Genomic DNA, 26,482 nt, shown 5'->3' with positions numbered 1-26,482 from the left:
CAGCAGCTCGCCCCCATCCCAGAGCAGTGCCCTCAGTGGCATGCTGCAACAATTGATCAGTAATGACTCAGATGAAAGAGAGTCATCACATTAAGTCAGCTTGAGAGGTTTTCTTCTTTTGAAGTCTTCCTTCCATAGATGAACTAGACCTGACCTCACTGTGCTTTACAGCTGATGAAATCATCCCAGGTCTGTATATGCTTCAGCCAGAGACAAGTGACCTTTCACAATCACGTCAAATACATAATGAGCAGTCTAAATAATTGCTCTATTTGGTCATCTTTGTTTCAGCTTTCCAAAATAAGGCATTTATATCATCAAAATATGGCATTTATATGCCTGTTTAAGGGTTTCCATTTTGGCCTGAGGTCAGCAGACATTAATATTTTCAAATGCTCCTACTAGAAAAATCAATACAAAAAATTCAGATACTTTACTTGACACACCAGGATTCTGTTCTCCCAGGTTCTCTGGGCACCTGTTCCACATGTATCCTCTCTCTGCGCTTTATATGGGGATTTACTTCCTTTATATCTTGTCTATGTATCTTCTGCTTTTCACTGACCAAAATTATGAAGACTCTTGAAAGCAAAAATCCTCTCTCCCAAAAGTCAGGCTGTTTGTTAGATTTAATAAGTGAGGTGGTAAAATAAGGATTAACCAAAGAACACTAAACGTTTCTCTGTGGTTGAATGCTAGCTTGCTCTGAATTCACAGTATTAACGAGGCGCATGATTTGGACCCAGACTAAGGCCAATACGTGGACATGTAGCCTCCCTCGAAAAAGACAGCAACTGGTTTCTGCACCTTTGCGTAGAAGCAAGGCTTAATTACTCTTTTCTCAGTGTTTCATGGCAGGCTAGAACCACAATCTCTTTTCCCAGTGAGTGTTGCAGGTGGGCTTCACACTATGCTGGAGAAGCAGCTTTAAAAACAGAAATTTGGAAATTGTGATTGAGAGACTACCCCTTCCTGTCGAGTATATTTTGGATCTTAAGCAAACAGGAAAAGTCTCAAAGCTCTACCCCCCTGTATGTGGCTTAGAGAAAGCAAGTGCCCCCCTATGCCACAAGAACCCTCCTGAGCCCCTCAGCAATGAGCACGACCCCCCAGTGAGAATGACACAGCAAACACTAAGGTGTGATTTCCTCCACCTCCTCTTCCTCTGTCTCTTCTCCCTCCTTCAGCTGCCAGAACCACAGCAATAAACATATTTTCAAATTGTAAGCAGTAGACACTCTGCTTTCTGAGGGATGGAGAGGCTAAAGCATAAAACCTTAAATTATTCATGAATTCACCTCACTGCTGTCACAAAGGAATATTACTTTTCCATGATCTGTGTTTGCGATGCAGAAAATTTCCCCACCAAGAAAATATTAAACCCATCCTTTGGGAGTAATAGGAAATAATGCACCAGTAAATAGGCGTCACATTTTAAACAAGTTGTACAAACACAAGCGGCGTCCTGCTTTTCCTTCCCTTACAAAATTAGATCTTATTGTGTGACTGCCTAGAAATACTGGTAGGAATCAAAAGGGACTGATTGAAAGCTTTTCACATTTGTTCTTCCATTAGGGATGAACTATGAGCAAACTTGAGGTAAGCTCCAACCTGAATTCTTGCCAGCCACACTTGCTCTCCCCGGCCCAACAGTATAATTTTCCGTTGTGCAGGTTGCTCGCTCTTAGCCAGTCAACCATGCTGTGCATCTGCTCAAGGGCCAAATGTCAGCTTGTACTGGGGGTGTTAATAACGACTATTTAAACTTTTAAGAACACGGTAAATAAATTTCTTAAGCAAATCTCGAACAAAAGTAACTGCAGAGCATTGTGTCCCCTGCCAGGAGACCTCAGCCCTAATGGATACCCTCCCACTGCGATTTTGTTTTAAACAAGTCTCTGCCACAAAGGCTGAGCCCCCTCAACTTCCTTTCTGTGCTTCATTCACCTTGGCAGGGGGTTTAAACTGATGTTAGGGTGGGAGAAATTGTGGTGTGTATTTAAGCTGATCGGCACACTCTCTGTTAAGTAGTTCTGTATCATTTCTATTATAGTTCCCAAGATATTACACCTCCTGAGAGACTTAAGGATCGTTCTTTTTCCTGCTGACCCAACGCTCTTTTGCTTTAGTCAAATCCTACTGTTGTTTTCTTCACTAACTTGCTGACAGTGAATGTGTAGAACAATCGCTTTGAAAAGGAGACAGGTCCAAGCCAGACCATGGAACTGAATGCATCTGTTTGCCTTAGCTCCAGGGAGAGGCAGGCTCTAGTTCTGACCTTCCTGGGTTCGACACTTCATGACCTAGAAGTTGGCACTTAATGAACACAGTGCTTGCCAAACATTTCTCCCTCTGGCTGCCACATCAATATAGACGTAGATCAAGGAATAGTATTTGTTATTTAATTCCTTTGCAAAGGCAGCACAACACATTTCTTGGGCATGTGAATCAATTAAAACAGAAAAAAGACTGAAGTCTTTAATTCTGTTTTTCATTAGCACAGTGCAGTTCCACTCACTTCCCCCAGAAATAGATGGGTTTAATGAGAAAATTAATCAAGCCTATGGTGTTCCTGCTCTGCAGTGGAAAACAGCATCATGTCCGGCCTACCAGGTCACGATGCTCTGTAAGGCTGGACTCTGTCCCGTTCAAATCCCCTACTTATTTTAGGGCGGGAGCCTGCAGGACAATGTCGGAGCCTTTTCTCTTCCAACTCATGTGGCCTCAGCCATCTTCTGCTTTTGATAACAGTGCAAAGATGTCACAAATCCTTTCTTAACCTCAACCCTTCAGCTGAGGAACTGTAGAGAATTACTAGGCATCATGACAAGTTTTATTTAATTTAGCATAAAGTGGTGGACAACAGTTTTGTTTTGCTTGTTCGCAGGCCGTAGGCCTTTTTCTAGACCGTGCTTTATTTATTTCTCTTCCCTTTGTGCTTTAAGTACGGTGCAAGCAGCAAGAACAATTGGGTGGGGGCTGATTATTGTAATTATTTCCACTATTAGTAATTAAAACAAATACATCAGAAGGACAATTCATGTTATTTGTCAGCATGTGCTATCTCTTTCAGCCCTGCCAGCTGTCATCACAGCAAATTCCATGCCAACCTCTCAGTAAAGTACCAGCATTTCCAGCAAAAGGGATTTTGCTGGGATTTTAGTCTCACTCCACTGCAAGGAAATCAGAGAAGCCTGGAACATCATGTATGCCTAAAAATGGCCTAGGTGAGATTGTTGCTGTTGCCATATCACATTATTTATTAGGACCTCTTTTCATAGGATTGCCCCTGCCTTTCTACATATCGTTTATCTTCCTCTCCTTTCCTCCAGAATCACCCAAAACAATTATTATGGCAAAAGGATACTTGCTTTCCCAGATATATTGAAACTGTACATAGCCATAATAAAATTTACATTGCAGTATCGTGTAAGGAGACTCTATGGTCCAGAACTCAAGCAATTGTCTCTCACTTCCAGACCCACATAAGAGTCTTTATAACAACAAAGCTCAGCAGAATATCTGCCCCAGCTAACTCACACCTTTCCTGTTTAACTGACCAGCTCACCTAATACTAATGAACTAATAAATAAAGGCACTAACTAATAAACTAATTAGTGAACTAATAAATAAAGGCACTCTCAGTGCAGTTACAGACAACAGGCAAAGTCAGGTAAGACAGGGGACAGTGAATTCAACATTAAAAAGAGAAATGAAAGGATGACTTACGTGGAGAAGGCATTGTTCTGTTTCTCACATCGGATCCCCTTGCAGTTGTTGGGTTCCTCTGAGGCACTGGTCTCATAATAAAAATAAAGCTGGTTCAGTCCATTGGCAAAAGCCAGAAGCACCAGACAGTAGATAAAAAGGAATTTAAGGATGTCTAGCAGCATGCGTCCCAGAGAAATCTGCAATGGTCCTAGGTGTGAATTTGCTGTAAACAGGGATATGAGACGCAAGGAACTTAAAATGTTGGATATAGCGAAGAGGGCTTCTGCAATGAGAGTCGGGTGCCACATTTCCCATTCCTCCCTTGGACGAGAACCGTTATACTGAAAGAAATAACAAGAGTATAAAAGTGAATTATGTTATAATTACCCTGAGATAACCCAAAAAGTCACCCCTGCTAACACTAACAGTTCATATGTGAATACTAACCAGGTGCTGGTGGCACAAGAAGTACTTCTAAACTCTTAAGTCTCAGCTCACGTCAGCCTAATATTCATGAATGAAGTTTACTTGATTAGGGCAGGGACTTATTTTTAACAATACTTTCTTATGACCCCACCCCAGTATGGATAGTTGTAGGACCAGCTTTACTTTAGAATGCTTCTGGTACGTTGGCTGTTCTTACTCTAAATTTAGAAGGAAAGCAATGAACTACTGAGTGTAAGAAGTGGATGCTTTCCTTCCCTACTAATCTCAAAAAAAGTGCCAACAGTCCAGAACCAAAATGCTCTCTTCATATTAATTTTCTTATTAGTTAATTTGTCACAGCAATTTTAGGAGAGTTGTTAAAGCAGGGGTCATAATTACAGCTGAAATGCTGGATACATTTGAGTGCATCAATTATAACATTAACTTGATTCATAATGTAGTTGTAAAAGCAGAAGCACTTTCTGAGCAAACTGCAGTCAGATACAAATAGGTAACACAAAAGAGCTGGTAGTATGAATGTAACTGCTCTGGCTTAACTACACTGACACAACAGAATGGAGTCAAAGATATTTTAACATCAAGGAATAATTGTCTTCTTAACACTTGTCTCTGCTCATTTAACATGTATAAAAAGGCAAAAATGTACTTAGACTAATATGGCTAACAGTGTAGCCAGTGTGTTTAGGACTCCTAAGATAACTATTGTACCTTTTAGAAAGAAATGGTATCAATACCATACTGATGGATGAGTTTGTATGGACTTTCTATTTAAATCTGAAAGTCCGACACACAAGCTCATAATTTTTCCAAGGACACAGCTAAAAGCAAATTGGTATTTCAGACTATTCCTCTGTACGAAGCAGCTGAGACATGATACAAAGGCAATTCAACATAACCTCTGATTGCTTCTGACATTTCCAAACTGTTCTTTATTCCATGAACACCATGGCCTGAGTCTGTTAACTTGATTTGAAGTCTTAAAATGTTTACAAACAGGCAGACATGTTAACTGTTTGCCAGTATCTAGCAGCGGGGGCGGATGCTTGGGATCGGAAAGCCTCGCCTGCCTAGAGAGCAGATTGGCACAGTTGTTCTCAATTCTCTTCTGCGTGCTGGCTGGACACAGCAGCCCAGGGGCATTCTGCTAGGGTTTAGTGCAGGCTGTATGTAAAGCAATGTGAAAAGATCTTCTTCCTCTGCTTTTTAAAATAACTTGTTAGGGTCATGTTTGGCCCTTTATAAACTGATAGCATATCATTGCTTGGAAAACAGTAGTCTCTTCAGACCAGGTAGCATCAAAAGTAATAGAAAACAGAAGATTTCAGAAGTATGTAATGAAGCTGGGTATCTGGGAAGGTGGGAGTTGTTTGGGTGAGGCATCAGAAAATGGAGATAAAACACAGCAGAGATGTACACAGAATAGTACAAATCAGTTACTCCGGGCAGTCACGTTTACCCTTCCACACTACATCATAATTCAATGCAGCAAATGAAAACTGATTCAGAATGTATTTTTACCCTATAATTTGCCTGAAGATTTCATTGATATTGGACGACATTAGGGCCAGGTCTTGGAACTAGACAAATCAAGAAAAGAAATGTCTCCCCATAAAAATAAGGATGGAAAATGTTAGTGTCAGTATGCAATTTATTTTTCTGATATTTGGCAGAAGGCCACGTGTCCATGTAATCCTTTGAAGTTCTAGGAAGTGTTAGAATATGGTATATTGGCATATATACCAGCCTTTTCCAGCTGTGGGCTGTTCTATAAATAACAAAAACCTTTACAAGTCATGTTGCAGAAGATTTTGAAGCCATGGTCAACATTACAAATCCTAATGATTCAGAGCATACCACCACCTCGAAGTGACATAGGTCAGAAGGGAACTCCTGTGAGCAGGCTGTTTCAGAACTACTCTTAGGTAAGATTTTGTGCACCTCTAAGAATAGCCTGACAGCGGTCTTTGTTAGGAGCAAACCTTAGATCAACTAGGTTTAATCCAAGTGGGTCTGATCTGTACTCAGATATTTTCCTGTAAGCGTTCTTTTGTGTGCTGGCATAGAGGTCTTTGTAGTCAGCCTGTAAGTTTCGGCAGTTCTTTGAGTATATAAACAAAGCTGTGCTTCCTTTATACCTGTGGTTTGGCTGGGAGTTTAAACCTCAGCGTGTGACTGTACAAATCTGTGGATGCACAGTTCTTCCAGTAATTTGTGTGTGAGAAAAAGAAAGATGAGATTGTTAACGTTTTGAGATTTTTTTTCCTTGCGAATTCTAGCTTTTTTTTTTTTTTTTTATTTCTCACAGTTTAAAGATCAACCTTTCAAGTCTAATTTCCTCACTGGTTCTGAATGTTGGGAGAAAAAAGATGTAATCTGTTCCTGCTTTGATGCTGTTACAGAGCTGCCTCTTCAGGGAACAGCAACTATCTTAAAGCTTTTCCCTTTGAAAAGCTAACTTACCACTACGCTGCCTTCTGGATTTTAAAAAGCCCACGTAGCAGGACTGCTGCTACAGAGTTTTTTATAAAAGCCTTGCCATTTTGGAGTCAATAAGCTTTGTGAAATTTTCTCCTCTTTTGCTCTCTGCCTGCATACAATGCTTGGGTGAGACGAACCAAGGCTGCTTTGGGGTTGTTCTGGTTATTAGGAGCTGGGCGAAAAGAAGTCGTACCCTTCTACCAGAGCAAAACCAACACAGCAGCACAGCAAAACAAGAAAGCACTTAAGAGACCAAGGAGCAGACTCCAGTTACTTGATCTCCACTGCTGATTCATGCCAAGAAAAGAATCAGACCACGCACGCAGTTCCAACTGAAGTCAAAGAGAGTCACTGCATAAGGGAGCTTGCAGGAAGCCATTTGTGTCTCATCTGCGTCTTTGAAAAACAGAGACAGAAGGAAAGCGCTTCAGGCCATCCTCTGGCTTCAAAACATGTGCATACTCTTAACTTGAAGTTTATAAATATGGAAGGTGCTTCTGAGGATGAGTTCTGATGTGCATTCTTGCCATAAATGGAACATGACAGTGAAGAATCTAAAGGGTGTTAAAGCTCCAGCATGCTCTTTGTAACTTCCTTGCCTATAGTTCAAAATCATATATTGAAGGGAATAAGTTGATACCCTTATATGAGGTGGAAACCTCCTACTAGCAGGCTTCCTTTTCTTCATAGACTTCTGACTAACTTCTGATTAGCAACCTACAGATCTGTAGGACTACAGATCATAAATTTAGGCTGTAGATGTTTTCAGATAACCTTATTATTGATTTTCCTTTACTGCTTTATTTAAAAATTGTGGGTTTACTATGTCTAACATTGTTCACAGAGGTTCAGTGTCAGTATGTAAAAGAAAATTTATCTTTGGCTACTGAGTAGCTACAAAACAAGAAACTTTTACTTATCCTACTTCAGTCTTAATCAAAGAGTAAGGATGAGAAGGATGATCAGTCTGCAAACAAAGCTCTAAGCCTTACGTGTGAATTTTCAAAACTGGACTGCTTGAAAAGCAGCTATTTTCTTTTATCTGTAATTTTGATTTTGACAATTTCTACCCTGGGTACTACAGTTCTCTCAAGCAAGTTATAAATTCTCTCTCCAAAGTTACTGTACCTTGACGTAGGCAACAATTTTAAGGGAAATAGTTGCAAGATAGAGGGAGTTCATCGCAAAATCCATCAGATTCCACCAGTCATGCACATACTCATTGAATCCACCATCCCACATTTCTTTGATTTCTCCCCAGATAAAACCTGTAGAAAGAAAGAGTTTATTGTAACGACGAGGTTTTATTTGCCATTAAAGCACTGTGATATCTGATGTAATAAAAGACATTTCTAAACTAACAGCTTGGAAAAAATGTTTCATCCCTCCTGTATTCTACAAAGTATAACACCGCTGATTATGAGACATTTTACAACTACATGGGGAATGTAGTCTAGAGAGATATGAAAAGGACCTATCCAGGCCTCCAGATACACACACAAGGAGCCTGCTTGAAACATATGTTAATTATAACTTAGTGTGCGTGGATTGGCTCAGATGAAATGTATAGAATTATATCATAGAATCACAGAATTGGTTGGAAGGGACCTTAAAGATGGGACACCTCCCACTGGATCAGGTTGCTCAGAGCCCCATCCAGGCTGGACTTGGACACCTCCAGGGACAGGGCAGCCACGGCTTCTCTGGGCAACTCGGGCCAGAGCCTCCCCACCCTCACAGGAAAGGATTTCTTCCTAAAATCTAATCTAAATCTGCTCTCTTTCAGCTTAAAGCCACTCCCCATCATCCTCTCCCTGCACTCCCTGATAAAAAGCCTCTCCCCAGCTTTCCTGTAACCCCCTTTAAGAAAATTGTTCTATATAAATAAGCTATTTAAGCAACTGTATTTGGTACAGTTTCTAACAGGTTGTCTGCTCTCATAGAAACTAGAAGTAATTCATTGCTCAGTTGGACAGTACCGATTTACTGACTGTCTTTGCTAAACATGCAACATTAGTACCAGCTTCTGTGTGCCAGTACATTTCCTCCCTGACCTGGAAATATCAAAACAAAGAAGGAAGAAGTGAATTCACTCTATGTGCTCAGTCACTGTATTTATGCTTTTCGCTGCACAAAAAGCCCACAGGGACTATTTGGGGGAAAAAAAGTAGGACTCAGCATGAAAAAGGGCACAGCCTGGCATCACATCTCTCAGCAGTGACTCACCTCATGTCAGATATGGCTATGGGTTTTGCAAGGTGAATATTTGTTCTCAAGGATACAGCCAGAGCCCATCATCTCAACTTTGAAATACCTTCCGGTAATAATTTTTGGCCCTTGCTCATCTTCACTATACCTTCTTGCAGTTGGAGGGGTGAGGGGCGGCTTCTGAAGTTCACTATCAAACTGCTAAACTCACCTGGCATACAAATTTAATACCAAGTCATTTATACATCCTAGAACTCTATTTTTGAGAGGCTAAGTCCCATTAAAAAGCAAGTGGCAGCTAGGCTCCTTCGTCACCTACATGCTTCTAAGAACGTCTTTAGAGCCTCCAGGTATTTTGGATTACCTAGTTTACAACATTATCCTTGAACAAAGACCTGAAACATCTGTGAAAAGAAAACCAAACCAACAAAATACACCTCCGAGTGCACTACCAGTATAGCTACGCAAATTGCTACCTGTACCTAACCACAGGATACCGCAGTGGTCACTGAAATGCTACTTGCATTTCAAGATTTAGGACCTGAAAGCTCAATCTGAAGAGCAGATAATGTTGAAATGAACTGCTGCAAACATTCAAGAATCAATCTTAGCTCTACAGCTGCCAGCCAGCAGGTCAATGGTCAGGCAAACGTAACGTCAAGGCCAATAAGGTAATTTTATTACAGCTGCCTCCAGATCTTTGCATGCACACAAACCCATAAAATAAAGTAAATCAATGGAGAGGAGCATGTTGAAGAACTCATACACTGTATTTATAGTGAGTTATCGTTGCTGGTTACTATAGTTACAGCAATGCTGCGAGTGCCTGTTCTCTCCCTCCCTTTATAGTGGAAGATATTTCTTAAATAATAACCTTTAATCTGCGAAACTGTTCTAATTTCTCCATTTAATAAACAATCCCACAACATCCCTATTTATCTGAAACAAAGGAACTCAAAAAGAAGAGCAGACAGCAGGAAGAGGCGATTTTGAAAGGGTTTTTTTAACGGATTATCCTTCTTTCATCTGCAAATCAATTTTCCTGAAATGCCTACAATTTCCCTCAATTTTAACCATGAAGTTAAGGATGAAGTGAAGAGATCACTTAAGCTCAGAAAAGACATTTAACCCTCTCAGCTTATTGTGAAGTTTCTACCACCACATTCATTTCAATGCCATAAATCAGTTTAATAAGATAACGAAGCCTGAGTTGCCATTGTTAAGTTGTGGTAGAGATACGCGAGGAGCAAAGTGCCCTGGGTCACGATGGAAAGCGATTTGTGAACATGTTTGCAACTCTTATTTTCTTCCCTCCTTTTCCATCAGCAATTTTTGGGTTGGCACAGGGAATAGCTAGGTTCATGCAGCACAGAACCAGTCTGACCCAGAGCCACCACAAGAAACAAGGAGCTGGGGCTCAGCGTTGCCGGGAGAGGAGACAGCAGGCACAGGAAAGCAGAGGTGGATCATTGAGAAGCACTGAAGAGCTGTACGGAGAGCTCCAGAGACTGAGGTTTGTGAGAGGTGTGTCTTCCCAGGCCACTGACCACTATGAGAGAATCGTAATTCCCTATTACCTGACCTCTGGAGTTTTGCACTGAAGTGATCTGGGCTGTAGGAACAGAGGCTGAGCTAGAAAGGTGTGGAAACCACAGCCTGTGAGTAGGTGTCCCAGTAACAAACTAACTCACAGTGGTCCTACATGTTAAGGGCACCACAAGGTAGACAGGAGCTTCTATAGAATCATAGAATCATGGAATCACCAGGTTGGAAAGGACCCACTGGATCATCGAGTCCAACCATTCCTAACACTCCCTTAAACCACGTCCCTAAGCAAATGTGAAGAGAGATCATGCTTCTAAAAGAGTCCACAGGTTTGCACTTGCTGTTATGCTGGAGCTCTGTTTAAAAGGCTAAATACTTCTTTCTCATCAAAAATACATTCAACTATGCTTTGCTGCTCTTCTCCCTCACTGACTCTACCCACTTTCTCCCATCCCATCTCACTACCCAACCTGTACATCCTGCCCTCAAGAAGAGGCACCTCCTTTTCTTCACAGTTGTGGTTGTCCAAGCCAGACTGGAATAAGAGCACCATATTTAACCTTCTGATAATAAACGTTCCCTCCTTGTTCTGCTTATATTAAAGCTCTCAATATTGATTTGCTCAGTGTTTATCAGCACAGAAGCATAAGGCAGAGTGAAATTTATCTTTCCTTTTCTGCCTTCTGCTATTTGGGAGTCTGGGAGCCCAGGAATAAACAGGCCTGATACGTACGCGCTGGCTCCAGGAGCAGATCAGTGAGAAGGTGAAAGAAGAGGCAGGCTTTTGCACTGCCTCCTGCCACGTACCAGCCGCAGAATCAAGCCGGCATGAGAAGTGACACCATTTGTTACTAGCATGACCCAGAGGCTAATTCCTAACCTGTTCCTCACACAGCACATGGGGGAAGCAGGGAGAGAGCTGGGTCTGATGCAGTTTACTCAGGGTCATGTCTAAAGGCATGTCAGATGGCAATATGAACAGCAGAAAAGCCCTAGGCCAACAGGATCTGCTGTTCCAGAAGGTGCCCAGCTGTTTTACACAGTTACTGAAGCTGCCTGCCAAATCTCTTCCCATGCTGGTGATGCTGAGATGAGTCTCCACACAGTTGCCATGGGTGCGAGTCAGGCGACTGTGGCTCAGGCATTTTTGTGTTTCTGGTTTACCTAGAACCCAGGGCAGGATCATCCACTCCACGATGGTGGGAGGCGGTCCTTGCATGTGGAGGTCAGTCCTGACAATGTGCTGCGATGCCAACAGGAGCATGAAAAGGAAGGTCAGGTAAGAGCCGGTGTGGCAGATAAACTTTATAAATGGCTTTTTAATGAACAGTCCTAGCCTGCTCTTCGGTGCGATCAGGTATGCCACGGATAGCACAGGAAATAGCAGTCCAATGGTGACACAGGTCAAGAGTTTTACTGCCCAGTGTTTCCGTCTCCATCCTGGAAAGCCATCATACCAAAGTGTTGCTAGTAGCTGCTGGCAGTTCGGCTGAGCAACAAACTGAGGAGGAAAAAAAGAGAAAGATTATTACTGACTGGTACTTCGTGGTTTAGAGCCCACACAGCCCCTCCTATTAAGTTTGGGTCTGGCTATGGGGTGGAAAAGCATATTTTGGAGACAGAGGGAAGAGAGGAGGGAGATTTTGCTCTTATTTTTCTACATAGCATTTCAGATTTCTTCTATGAGGTCTTTTCTATTTGAGGCATCCTTATGTGGATCAGTCACTCACCACACATGAAGCCTCGTGAAAAAGTGATACAACAAAAATTACTATGAGCTTTTCCTCTTCCCATGTGTTTCTGTTTCAGCATGTTTCTTTTCGGAATGTTTCAGGTTTGGGCTGTCTCAACCAAATCGCTCTGAGCATCTTTACGAAGTGACTAAAAGATGAGACAGGAGGGAAAAGGTGTAAAGCTCTGAGAGTGTGCGTGTGAGAGAGAAGGAGAGCCAATGCCTCCAGAAGCGTGTGGGGTGCTGCACGTGGTTTTGTGCAAGGAGGCCAGCATATGTGTGTGGGATGGGATGGGCATGAGACAGCACACAGTAATGCGAAGTTCAGCCAGGTGACATCTGTTAGGAAGCAGGACAGCACATTTGTAAATGTGCTTCGCTATTAAGGAAGGGAGAAATTGTAAAATATAAGAGTTTAAGCAGAGGCAAAAAGAAACCTTTGATCACAGTACTAAAAGTGACACTTCGTAGTTTACTTTCACTCTGGCGGTGATTTATTGGATCTCAGTGACTCCACACCAGACATGCTCAGGTTGCAACTACTTGAGACTGTTCAATACCTCACAGCCCTTGGAATTTCACACTCAAGCCAAAATATTTCTGCTCTGTGCCAAAAGACTTTATGTCCCTGATTATACCTGCACAGCCCAATGGCTATCAAAACTTGATAGCCCAGTGGCTATCAAAGCAATGGCTATCAGACCTATAGCTAATTAGAGATGTCTGCAAGACCAAGACAACTGTGTTTCTCTTCACATATTTGATTTCTAATCCATCTTAATGAAGTTAGATTTCTGATCTATTACATTCAGAAGATCTCAACTATCACTCTGAGCTTGTTCGTTATACTTATTTTGCTGTAAGTAAATCAGAAAAACTGTCCTAGCATGGATACAGTTATTGATAAACACACTACAATATAACTGCATCTATGATCTATGATGACAGATATATCAGAAGGAATCACACTTCCAATGGACACAATAATGCTAGCAGCATTTATCAAGAGGAGACCTCTCTTACAAAGGACACTCAAGGCAGTGAGTAACCACGAGATGACAGTACAGTTTATTACGCTATGTGTAAAAGGGATCTCTGGGAGGGATGTGGTGCCAACACGCTCTTCTTCAACCCCAGGGAAGATTTTATCTGGCAAAGCACTCTTTCACCACTACAATTTAAACCAGCTCTTGGAAAGACTCTGCCATGGTGGCAAAGGGACTGGCTTCTGAACACAAGAGTACGCATCTTGCTGTTCAGCTACCCCAAACCAGTATGACTTTTTTGATGCTGTCAGAAGCTCCTAAGAAGATGCTACTGCACTCGGTGTAGACATGGCTGGGGCTAGCACTGAATCAGCCATCACATTTGCATTTACGAGACAGCTGCGAGGCTCTTCTCATCATGTCTAAAGCATTTGTACCTAGAATTTCCCGTAGGTCTTAGTCACCAGATCAGATTCGGTGCGAAAAAGACAATTTCTTAATAAAAGCTTTAGCAAACACCCATATCTTTTAAACAGTGGTTCACCACCAAAACTGCCGAATATCGGGAGGACTTTTCATGTGCCGTTCTCAGAGTGCTCTGTACAAGCAGAACAAAATCTATGCCATGTCTAGAAGGACTAAGCCAAGGACAAGCAAAAGGAAAAATTAGTTGCTCAGTCCGATAAAATTCATTCATTTCTGTAGGTATTTTTAGATTTTGTGAATGTATTTTAGATGCTGTAACCGGGTGTTTATATCAGAATCAGACTGGGTAGTTCAAATCTATGGACTGACCCAAATTAGTATTCAAAGTAAGATCACTAAGAGGAATATCTGGCATTTATGAAGCTGGATGTTCATGTGTTTTTACTATAATAAACACCACTGCTGTGTCAAAAGTACAAGTGACCCTCTGCTCCAGAAGGACTCGGAAAAGAAAATCAGAAACCTACCCACACATGCAGCAGAAACTGGACAGTAGTTGATGTTAGGTTGACATTCAGAAAAAGCCAAGATCTGTTGCCAATAGCAAATTGAAAATGTTACTGCAGAATTCTGAGTTTGAGGACAGTGATGAAAGAAACAATTCTACAGAAACTGAAGAAAACACCAAGCATGGATTGTCATTTGGTTGGTTGGGTTTTTTAATCCATGATTTCAGAAGGGTCAGAGTGTTAAGTCTAAAAGCTAGAAGAAACATAAGTTTACACTGCTCTATTTTCTCATTTAAGATCACAACCAAGAGCTGTGACCAGATGTGTTCTGTGGTAATTTACATGGTAACAGATACTGCTGTTTCTCAGAGATGAGGTACAACTTTTTTTTTAAGGTGGAAAATGTATAAACACATTTTCTCTTTATCACATATTATAGAAAGCTCTAAGGGGAGAATAAAACTGTTTTTCCCTTGAGTCAAAGTCAGAGTCATTTGAGAAATCAAATGACTCTGTGTTCCTCTGGTTGCTGTGCAACTTGCAAGCATCTTAAAAGAGCCTCTTCTCTGCCTAATAGCTCATTTCTAAAATCTGCTTTCTGTGTTGTATGTGATGTCAGTTCTTCAAATGGAGAGAAATCCACACATCATGAAAGAGGAGATTTAAAGACTAGTTGGCAAAGGGGAATGGAAATGGAAAAAGATATTAAATTTTCCAATCAAGTCCATCCCAACCTCACTGAAAATGGCCTAAGGGAAATATAAGCACACTACAGAATGAAACTCTCCCTAATGTCACAAACCATCAAACGCTGTCTTTATTAAATGCACTTACCAATGTAGGCTTTTACTAACTCATATTAGTCCAACTTATTAATTACAGATTTAAAGTGAGTAAATACTGTAGCTTAGATCTCAAGTAGTGCAAAGACTACAGTTGGCTGAAACCCAACATTTCCACTGTGCAGAAACACTGGAATCCTAAATTATAATGAAGAAGTCAACTAAGCCCTTGGTGTGCTGCCTAAAGAACCAATGGCTTCTCAGTAACTTTGTGCTAGCTTGAAAGAATACAGAACCTGGTTATGTCCCTAAGCAGTCCTGGGAGTGTCAGCCTCATCTTTGCTTCTAGACTAAACCATCAAATTCATTGATTAGACTCAACTCATTAAAGATTGTCTAGGAATCATACTGCTAAATCAATGCACCTAAAATATAAGAACATGCAAAAGCTCAGGTTTAGCCCTTTTAGGTGTGAAGTAGCCTGAAGTGATAATAATATCGTGGAACTTCTGTTATCTGTCATAATATCAGATTTCTTCATAAAGTTAAGGAAACAATCTTACTTCTACTTTGCAAATTGACAGAACTGAGATCTGACCAAAACAAGCTGACTTCTCCAACACTACTTATGCCAAGGACTTTCCTGAATACAAATTCAATTTCCATGTAAGTAGGGTCCCAAATATACTTTTCACCTCTGCAAAGCCTTTCATTTGCCATAGATGGAAATAGCGCCGGTGTATATCGTAGTCTTTTATCATTTCACATGAATATACCATTTGTGACAGGATTTGGTATCAGGTAAAGGTACTGCAAAATGAAAAGCAGAGATTGTGATAATTTAAAAAACTGCATACTGTCCCGGTTTTGTAGATGATCCAGAATGGGAGGCGGATGTACTGTGCCAGAAGCTCTCTATTTGTTTAAGGTGATGAGCATATGACTTGCAAACAGTGTATTTCTCCAACACATAATAAGCACAGTATCAAGCACTATTTTCCAAGGACTGCTGCATTATAGGAGCCTCCAATCTCTATTGCAAATGGCAGCACAAGACATCATCCCACAGACAGGATGGAGAATGTTCTGACGGCTCTACTAATGAAAAGGAATGCTTCTGAAAGGTGGCATTTATATTCAGTTCAGCTAATGTACGTACTAAACATTCAATGCTATGAAGCCTGTGGAAGCGCAGGATTATCCCTACCCATAGACAAAGCCTGTAAATGCATTTCTGGGGGAGGTAATCCAAAGAGCAAGCTCCTCCATTTCCTGCTGAGCAGAACCTGTCCCTAGCTGAAGATACACTTCACTCAATGACTAAGAGATAAGACGCAACTCAGAGTACTTTCGTGTGAGGACAATGCCGCTGTCACCAGTAGGTAAGATGCTCAGTCTCCTGGCTTCTGAAAATGGGGATAAATATCTTTGCCTTTCCAAGAAGTGAGATCAGCAACTTTAATCATGGTTTCAAAGCACTTTGAGGGCAAAGACTACTGCAATATAAAGTATTTTATGTTCTCCCTTTCTGCTTTTGGTCTTGCCAGGGTTTTTGTGTAACATTTGGCTTGCAGCTGGGTTGTGCTATTAGAGAAATTAATTTTCAATGTTCATCATACTCATTGTCACCTGATCCCGTATCAAGGGGAAGATTTTTAAGGGGAAAATTTTTAAGGGGAAAATTTTTAAGGGAAAAAAAACAGCTGCTGGATGGAGTGTCTTTTACTTTCTATCTAATCTTTACTAATTTTTTTCTGTCATCGAAATTCTACTTCTCAGGAATTAAATGCTTTCTGCATGCTGTGCCATTAATATAAATATCAAACACAGAAATTATGTTCCACCCCCCCCCCCACCCCTTATCTATGGGGAAATCCGTTATCTCTCACAGTCATAAGTAATTTAGGATCAGACACAGATGGGCTGAGATGTGAATGCCTCAGGGAACAACTGAAATAGCTCCCTGATAGACATCACAGGGGCTGAGCACAGTATCTCTCTGTGTTTATTCTGATTATCGTGACGGCTGCCAACAGGCTCTTCTGTTTGGAGTTTGCTGGAGTTCTTTTCTGTGCTCTTGCTGTGGATGGTGATAGTGAATGCTCTTCATAGATGAATAAGCACTAATTTGTAACTGCAGAGCCCTGTGTTAATAAGCAGGACCAAGTTCTTCTATCAGTCAGCTACATCAGCTCCCAAGGAGGTTACCACTGAGAGCCAAATGTGGCATGGGAGCCATGAAATTAACTTTAGTTCCCCTGCCAGACACTCACTTCAGTAGGTTAGATCTCACCAACAGCACTTTATCCCGCAGCATCTAAACCATGGCAGTGGAATACCTGCAAAGTTACTGTGTTTCGCAGTATTATTATAAGCTGTTGCCCTCTACAACTAAAGCTATTTTGGCTTCAGAGAGGCAGATTTTCACATGAACTGAGCTAGATTTTGCTGCCTAAGTGACAATCAGGCAACTGCAGTGTCTGTAAGTATATATTTTAGCTAGATGTGTAAAGAACACAGATTTCCTGTGAATACAATTCTATCATGAAAAGGATAAATGACATCACCATTCTCTACTCCCCAGAAACTTCAATTTTCAGAACGAGTTGGCTAGAATTTCTTTCCTTCCATGAAGATATAGGAAACTCCTACACTGCCAGTCCTGCCATGGGCTTGGGTTTATCAGTCCATGCCAGATCTTAACATCTTAACCCACAAAGCTTAATGCAACAAGCTTTGTCCAACAGCCCAAATATGCAGTAACATTCGGCACAATGTCAAGAGGCACATGGATCCCCCTCTGCAATGAAGAGATCCTCTTTACTCCAACTTTAGGAACACGAAACGGCATACGAAGACACGAATTCTTAAAATTCATCTTCCTCCTGAGAGCCGAGTAGCACAACAGCGCAGCAGAAAAACCACTCTGCCTCCAGTTTGTACTAAGGACACGATCTTCTGATGAAGGAAGGAAATGCGGTTGTTGTATTGGTTTGATTGCTCTTAAAGGAAATTCCAGTAGGCAATACCCAGAGCCACATTTCTAAACTAGCACAAGACAGAAGAGAGAAACTATCTGTGGCCTAATTTGACATCTGCTGCAGCAAGCCAGTAAGCCCTATGAGACCAGATATTCTACATAAGAAACACCAGCCTCCTCAAGTTTGCAGTGTTGCAAACAGTGAGATGAATAAGAAAATCCTCTTTTGTAGCACATTTCTTTTTAAAGTTTGACCTTGTTGATGACTGCAAAGTTATTTACATTCTGCTGCTTAAGTGTGAGCTGCAGAGGGTAAACACCCAATGGTTGTTCATCCTGTTACTGAAGTACTTTCTGCAACAGGGAAAAAAAAGGAAGAAATGAGACAAAGAAGTTGAAGGGAAAGCTGTATAACTCTGGGAAAAGGCATTACAACTCAACATTCCTCATCAGGCACTTCCAAGAGATAATAGCTTTTTCTCAGAAAAATATAGGATGAATATCCTACCGAAAACACAGCTGCTACTCACAGGCTTGTTACTACTAACAGTGAAGCACAGATGCAAATCCACACGGCAGTCACTCCTACCATTAAGGAGATCACTAGCAGAGCTGGAAAAGTCCTTCAGGAAAACCAGGTGCTATCCATATTGCTCAATCCCTCTGCTGGCGAATAAAACAAACTCTAGATCCTCCACAGAGGAACATATGGCCTCAAGTTATAAAGAATTTTGTCTAATCTGTTCTTAAAACATTTTAAGATGACACATGAGTCTTAACTAAAGGTCTCCTATCCATAACACATCTCTTGGTGGTAGCAGATATGAACTCAGCTTAAGCAGTAGCAATTGCACCAGTGATGCGAATGCCGGCAAAAGGCAAGACTGAAAAACCTCTAAAAGCTTGCTACAGTTCCATCAAAATTCACAGTTTGCAGTTTTATGTTGGATTTGTTTAAATATTTAAATAAAAATGTCCTGCATATTCTAGGTCAAAGGTAGAAGCTTGCAAATCCATGGTACCTGCCCATGGGAGAAGCAATTACCAAAGTATTTTAGCTTGAAATTAAATGCATCTATACTCAGAGTGGTTAAACGTGTGTTTAGCTATAGGTTTGTATTTATGGCCTGTGCCAGCTGAATTTAAGTGCAAGCATAAATTCTGTGTTGAATAAAGGCAAGCTGCTAAGCGTTGCTTCTGGAGGCAATTCCCACCCAGAACATGGGTCATCTGGGTCAGACCCTCAGCAAGAGTCCAGACACAAGCAAAACTTTTCAGCATTTATTTTAGCAGTTGATAAATAAATTCCTGTAAGAAGTATTTCAGCAAACATTCCAGGATACTGTTCTGCTGCAGCGATTAAATAGGCATAGACTGGGTTTCCAAAGACAGAGCGCTGCAGTACAAGCAGGGGCTGAATAGGAGCCATATACCTAACTTAATAGTCAACTTAATTCTCAACACACTACCTGGTCTCCAAGAGCTGAAAAGCTACAGGAACACTGAAAAAACATACAGGCTAAAAACTGTTTACAGACAAAGTCTTGCAGAGGTTAGTAAGCCCTCTTGCAGGCACCACCTCAAGAGTTCCAGATCTTGCAAATGAATACCAGGAGCCATCTGAGGCTTTAGCTGAAGTGGAGAAGGTATTGACTTTTAAGTAAAAGGCTGGGTTTATTCTCCCTAGTGAATTTCTAACATTTACATTAAATAAGTGATAAATCAAGCAAACATGAGAATTTTCAAAGTCATTCACAAGTATTAAACACATACCTGTTTTACCCTCTTAGTTTTAATAAAAGGTTCTAAAAATATTTTTCATTTGCTTTCTTTCTGACCTGAGAAATATCTATGCTGAAACTATTTAATTTCGGTTTCTTTTTTTGTACCTTACCTTCTCCTGAATGGGTAAATTTACTCCAATATCCATGAAAGAACAGGCCAGTGTACTACAAATACTTCTCATATTCTTGGGAACTTCGAAAGGCTACCTCTGCCACTGAATAATATCATCTTTGTAGGGTGAGGAAGACACGTGCTGTGGTGAAGGGTGTTTACTCACCCAGCTGGGGTTCACAGAGAATAAATAAGAACATGAAAAGTGCAGTCGGAGCTTTTAAATGCCATTCAGCACAAGAACTCGGCTGGGGGGGATATGATTAACCCATCTACCCATCTCACTTTTTTTTGGAGTGAATTGCTCTGAGGTAACTGTGTTCTCAATCATGAGACATCTAAATGGCTCGTCTGGATGATGATGGATCTGATGAATACATAAGAGGTGTAAGAGGAGCGGAATCTCAGTTCTTTTCTCTACAGCGTTTCGTAACGCTCTTCAGAAGGAGACAGGAGTAAAGCTGAAATTCACAGAAATCAGATCAATAACAATGACCACTTCTGTATCCAAAAGGAAGAATCCATAGCAGTATTTTTTCGACTGTTTTATATTTCAGGATGTTGTTCAAAGTGAAGTATGAAATAATATGATATGCTCTTGACTACTGATGTAAAGCTGATGCTGAAAGGCACTCCTGACCCTCAGACATGGTAAGAGTGAACACTTGGCTTATACAATATACAAGATGACTTCTCCTTTTCAGTTTCTGTTGTTTATAGAAAGCAAATCAATCATGTCCTGTACTTTATCTTTGGCTTCCCAAGACTCTTCTCTTGCCACAAGAAGACTGATAGGATACATGATGTTAAGGGAACTGATGAACTCACTAAATCATTCTTGAATGTTCTTAAAACACTGGCAATCCCTTTAGCTTTTAGCATATTTCCTGTCTTTGTCCAAGAGATCAGTTAAGTCAGAGGAACCAAAAATGACTTAAATAATGATCCAGGCACTTACTGCCTGCTACACATTAGGCTAACACCAGCAGAGTCCCTGTCTTTGACTGAAATACCGCTTTTATGTTGCTTTTTCAAAGATTAGTCACAGATGATTTTGCTGTCAGAAGACAGTCTTCTGCAGTTCTGTTCTGTGACAGCTGCAATATGTGGCTAACCTTCACTGAGTTAGAACATTTAGTGTTACGTGAATAATATACCAAATAACACCGTTTCCTCAAATAAACATTCAAGTCTACTTTGTCACACTGATGAACCACTCTGAATATGCCTTCTTCTCCCATGTTTGGAGTGAGGTTACACTTAAATGCCACTCATCCTAATTTTTGTAACACAATGCAGCTGTACGGCTTAAATTTCCATGCTGATTTCCCAAATCAAACAAACCAATGTGGCAACTGCGCAAACCGATCAGCAGGAAAGACTGCTTTAAGGGTGCAAATGCAGGTAAGTCTCCCCACCTGCCACCCCAAAGTCCTGCCACTGAGACTGTGGATAACAGCTCATTTAGTACCACATACACAGAAGATTTTGCAACGTGGTCACCTCACCTGCCTCCTGGGACAACGTTTGAGAAAATACAGCTTCATTTAGCACAGGCCACTGTTCACACATCAGATGGTAACTCTGCTGCATACAATAGTGAATGAAAGAACGCGGTTGCAAAATGAAAGGTGACAGCTGGACATTCAGTGCTTTAGAAATCCTTAAACTTACATTCAGGTTTGTGGTGTAGGACAGATAGGATGGAGTGCGTCCACTCCATCCACACTAATATCCTAAGGGATAAGCATGTTCCAGGTCACTAGGAAGGGAAAAAGCTTCCACATAGAGCAGCTCTGCTTCCCTCATCTAGTCCTAATAAAGATCTTTTCGTGATATGGCATGATTTCATCCTAGAAACCTAAAAGTAACAGCCTGCTTACTAACCTTCTGAGCTGTGCATGCTCACCAAAACACTACCTTTTTATTGTGCCTTTAAAGAGCACAATACAAATATTCAGCCCTCTATTATTATACCTCCAGGCACTGTGGCAAGGAAGCAGTCAAAACCATGGGAGAACAACTTAGCACTGCCTGCAAGCAAGAAATATCCCTGGCTACCCATTCAGATACCCGAATGGCTCTCCAAACAGGTAAACAAGGTGCAGTAGATGAGCTTTGATTTTTGCAGACCTCTCACTTCATTTTTCACCCATCTCTGATATTTTTAAAAGCTCTTTTTATACACAAAGTGGAGTGCCCTTATAAATTTGCCAGGTTTATGCACACTCCTTGGAGAAAGATGCAATGCTTCTAACTGTAGCCACACAGCTGACATCAGTCAAGACACAGCTGAAAAATATGTGGCATGGCAGGAATGATTGTTCATTCACTCCAGTTCTGCATCTCAGGAGGTTGCTGTCTATATAAATGTCTCGGGAAAAAAAAAAATCAACTAAAACTTTTGAAGCCTCATCCTGAAGAGAAAACAGCAAAGAGCACTGGTTTTAAATTAGAAAAGCAAACAATTCTACTTCTCTCCTTTCCTTTCATTGATTTAGAGTACAGTGAGTAAGAGAGACTAAGGTTAAGGTTTCTGAGAGGGAATTTCATGCACTCCTTTGATCTAATTCAGGGAAAATGCTAAGCAATACAGTCACAGGCAACATCCACTTTATTCTGAGTGCCTAGCATTGTGTGTGTTTCTTTACAGACATACAAACTAAACCTGCACAGCTGTCTGCAACTATCAGTACCAGAAAAATGCAAAGCGCTAAAAACCTCCTACTGTGATGTTTCATTTCATTTTGAAGATGTGAAGGACCTGTGATGGAGAGCAGGAAAGCAGGAAAAGGCTGAATGTAAATTGCTATTCTTGTGGCTTAGCAGAATGTTATACACAAGGCGAAATCTGCCCTTTAAGACATGATTCACTGCTAGACAATGGTTGCTTTACATTATTTTGGCAAGGTAAAAAAGCCTTAATGGATATAAAAGTTGTACGTGCATTCAGCCTATGCTCTGATTCTCTAACATAGCGATAGTACACTGTACATACAACCATGCTTTACATGACTGGCAAGGTCCCAAGAGATGAGTTTTCCCCATCTTTCCTTAGAGATGCAGACAAATTAACAAATGCAGAGCTAATTTGGTGCCAAAACAACACAGTGAAGATTGAGCCTCAACAGTTGATCTGTGCCTTTTCATATTAAGTCTTCAGCACCTTTCTTCTTCTAAAGCTAGTCATGAATAAAAGAACTTGAAAAGTAATAATATGAAGACAAATGCCATATACTACAGAGCGTTTATGAAAAGCCTACTTGTCTCTTGGACCACGAAATCCCATGATCCTATGAAAATAGTTTCTTTTGAAAGTGGACTTGGACAAAGCTGTCTGTGCTGGATCTCACTTGTCACATTTCGCAATGTATTAGAGCTGCCCTCATTTTTATCTAATATTTTGTGACTGCCGTGCAAACAGTGATCACAGCTATGAAATCTTTCCTATCGTCTAGAGAAAGGATCAGGGCCCTTTTGCGATTTGAAACTGTGGACACAACCATTCTACACTCGAGGTGAGATGGAGACGGAGCTTGTGAACATTGCACAGTGTGGTTTTTTTTTTTCCTGTGGAGGGAGGACTGAAAGGAAGCAGTGCCCCTCACTAATCCAGCCCTCAACCAGGTTGTTTGCAGTGAAGACTGAGGTGCTTAGGGCAGACCAAAAGATGAAGTTGTGCATACCGTGTATAATGGATTCAGTGCAGGGACAGGGATTTGTGCCTGTGGTGGGGCTGACTGCCAACTGCTTGCTAAAACTTAACATGCAAGATCAGATTTTTCTCCGGGTGCCAAAAGGTGCAGCCAATTCAGCAGTGGAATTTCAAAATGCCTCAGCCAGGTAAGTGTCTGATTTGCAAAAGGATTTAGGCACTTAACCAGGTTATACTCTGTTCAAAAACTTACTGCCTATTTACCTGCATATTTAGCAGCCTAACTTTGCTGCTTTGAAAAGCTTTCCTCCAAGGACCCATTTTGGAGCAAGAACTGCCCACAGATGTCTAGCTTTTCCCACCGGGTTTTTTTTTTCAGTCCTGTATGTTCACTGTTGGAGATCAACAACCCCCACTAGAAATCTGAAAGCTGTTACTTCTCTGTAGCTGGAACAAATCAGCACCTACTCTTCACTATGGGAGTGCAATGGGGTGGGGAAAAGGTACAATGGCTTCATCCAAAATGCCTTGGAGAGAAGAAGTCTAAATAATGGGTCTGATGAAGAATACTCTTGAAGTCCCAGATCACTTATGCTAGTACAAAGTAAAAGTAACTTTAAAATCTACTCCCTACTCCAACCACAGAGTTTTGCCCCTCCACCCAAAGGTAATGATCTCTCTACCAATTCCCTCTTAGCAACTTCTCTAGAAAGAACCTTGAAGTTGAATGTATCTGCGTGATTAAGCTGAAGTGGAATCATTTCATATTTTGGGAAAAAAAATGAGGTTTATTCCACTCAAAAAGAAAAAAGTTGCAGGAAATTTGTCTAGTAATTAGTCTAAAATCAACATACATTACACAGTTTTTGTGCTCAGTATAAAGAACAAACAACTGTGGTAACAATTTGCAGCCCCAGACAATGACTGAGGTGCACTCTGAATTTTCATCTTAGGCTACTAGAGGTTTGGCTTGTAACTTTGTCAACGTTAAGATATAAAAAGCTCCTTCATCTAATCCAATCCAATCCCATTTAACATTAAGACATAAAAAGCTTCAGTGGAACAAGATGATCTACTTTTTAAAAGTCTGCTGTTTCTCTCTGCAGAGCTGTCTTTAACAAAACTGAACTCATTTCTATTTTCCTTCCTGTCCCACAAAAATTATCTCAGCCTGATACTCTTCAATCATGATTAAAAGGCATTTCTCAGAGTCTCCCTGACAAATGTTCCTACTCATTTCTTTCAGAAGCAGACAATGACGTTTATATCTTGTTTGGTGTTTTGTATTGGACTAATTACCACGGCAAGAAAACCTCTGGAATATTTTGTTGCATACAAACACTATCCTGCAGGATGCAATGGGTATTTGCTAACAGCCAGGTAGGATGAGGGGGCTCAGTAATGCTGGTTTCCGAAACTCATTCACCAGTATTCTACCTGGAAAAAGCACTGACTTTAGCTGGCAGCACGGAGCGTATTTGCTATCATTTACATGCTGGAACTGCCATGCGTATGTCACAAAACATGGAATTTGTCCATATGCTTGGAATTCAGTCAAATATACCTAAAAAAAAAAACCAGATAAAAACAGCCAAGCAAGCAAGCAAGCAAAGATTAAAAATTTGTTACTTTAAAATAGAAGAGCTTCAGAACTGTTCAAGACAACATTTCAAACAGTGAACTCCTTCAGACTCACAGTGAACACAACAAAAGGGTAGCAGCAGATTTGTGCTTGCATGTCACTAGTGAGCCTGAACTGTAACAAGACAGTAAAGTCAGCTGTGATCTACACGCAGCAGTGTCCTGGCTGCTGAAGCGTGTATGTGGATGCAGAGACTGTGGCTATCAAACCAGTGAAAAAAAAAACGACAGAAGTAGAGTTTCTGGCCCTTAGATTAAAGGAACAATTGACCTGATGTACTGTATTATCCTTGTCCAAACTAATTCTTCACTACTTGTTCATGTCCCTAAAGCATCTGTGGCGTAACCTCTCAGAGCAAAAACCACAACCTGGCATAAAGGCCAGTGAGCCTGACACTTCACTGGAGTAGCCCGTTAAGAATGGTAAGGGACCAAGGGCGAGACCCCAGAAAACTTGAGGCTCCAGCTCATTGAATCAAGAGGCTGGTACTCAGGAAGTGTAACAGACTAAAGGGGAGAAAAGCAAATCCACACCTTTCACTTCTTGACTATTTTATGTCAGATGACATGAGAAGCCATTAAGAGAGGTGGAATGTATCACATCAGGCTGTTCTCATCTAAGTCAACGCATAAAGTGTCAAACGTGAGGAAAACGGTGAAAAGGGTAGTAATGGCAGGCCTTTCCATCACTCCTGTCATCCTCTGGCATAGAAGAATGTCATAGAAGAATGTAGAAGAATGTAATGTTGGAGCTGTTGGAACATGCCCAGAGGAGGCTACAAGGATGACCCGAGGGTTGGAGCACCTCCCATATAAGGACAGGCTGAGAGAGTTGGGGTTGTTCAGCCTGGAGAAGAGAAGGCTCTGAGGAGACCTTATAGAGACCTTCCAGTACCTGAAGGAGCTACAAGAAAGCTGGAGAGGGACTGTTTACAAAGGCTTGTGGTGATAGGATGAGGGGCAATGGGTATAAACTGGAGAGGGGCAGATTTAGACTGGACATAAGAAGGAATTTCTTCACCGTGAGGACAGTGAGTCCCTGGCCCAGGTTGCCCAGGGAAGCTGTGGCTGCCCCATCCCTGGAGGTGTTCCAGGCCAGGTTGGATGGGCCTTGGGCAGCCTGAGCCAGTGGGAGGTGTCCCTGCCCATGGCAGAGGGGTTGGAACTGGATGATCTTCAAGGTCCCTTCCAACCCAAAGTATTCAATGTTTCTATAATTCTATAATAGTCATTGCAATTCAGTTCCTCAACCAAGCAAGCTAAATCCCTCCTTCAGATAACCTGGAACATCTGGCCAACAGTACTATATCATCTACTAAATTCTGTCCAAGTTTGGACAGAGAAAGAGAATCCACAGCCAACTCATGAAACTGTTGTCAGTGTTCTCCTTGGGGTTGTGGCCTTTATTGAATCAACTTACAAATCTCTGGATCTGTAGGGCTTCTGAAATGCTCTGTGCCCTTTAGCTGAAGTATGTCCTTCCGTT

General features: G+C 41.2%; 1 protein-coding gene across 2 annotated transcripts in view; it reads right to left on the bottom strand.

Annotated features, from left to right (window-relative positions):
* The window catches only part of TRPC5 (transient receptor potential cation channel subfamily C member 5), a 101,861-nt gene that overhangs the window by 26,970 nt on the left and 48,409 nt on the right, over nucleotides 1-26,482 (bottom strand). For both annotated transcript variants that reach the window (XM_054075911.1, XM_054075912.1), the window contains exons 4-6: nucleotides 11,554-11,890; nucleotides 7,765-7,904; nucleotides 3,730-4,052 (exon numbers count right to left, since the gene is read on the bottom strand). In XM_054075911.1, the coding sequence (XP_053931886.1) occupies nucleotides 3,730-4,052; nucleotides 7,765-7,904; nucleotides 11,554-11,890 (800 nt within the window). The remainder of the gene's footprint in view (nucleotides 1-3,729; nucleotides 4,053-7,764; nucleotides 7,905-11,553; nucleotides 11,891-26,482) is intronic.

Source organism: Cuculus canorus, chromosome 10 (assembly GCF_017976375.1).
Source record: "Cuculus canorus isolate bCucCan1 chromosome 10, bCucCan1.pri, whole genome shotgun sequence".
Taxonomy (NCBI): Eukaryota; Metazoa; Chordata; class Aves; order Cuculiformes; family Cuculidae; genus Cuculus; species Cuculus canorus.
The sequence above is the reverse complement of the archived record's forward strand: the minus strand, read 5'-3'. Positions and strand labels throughout refer to the sequence as shown.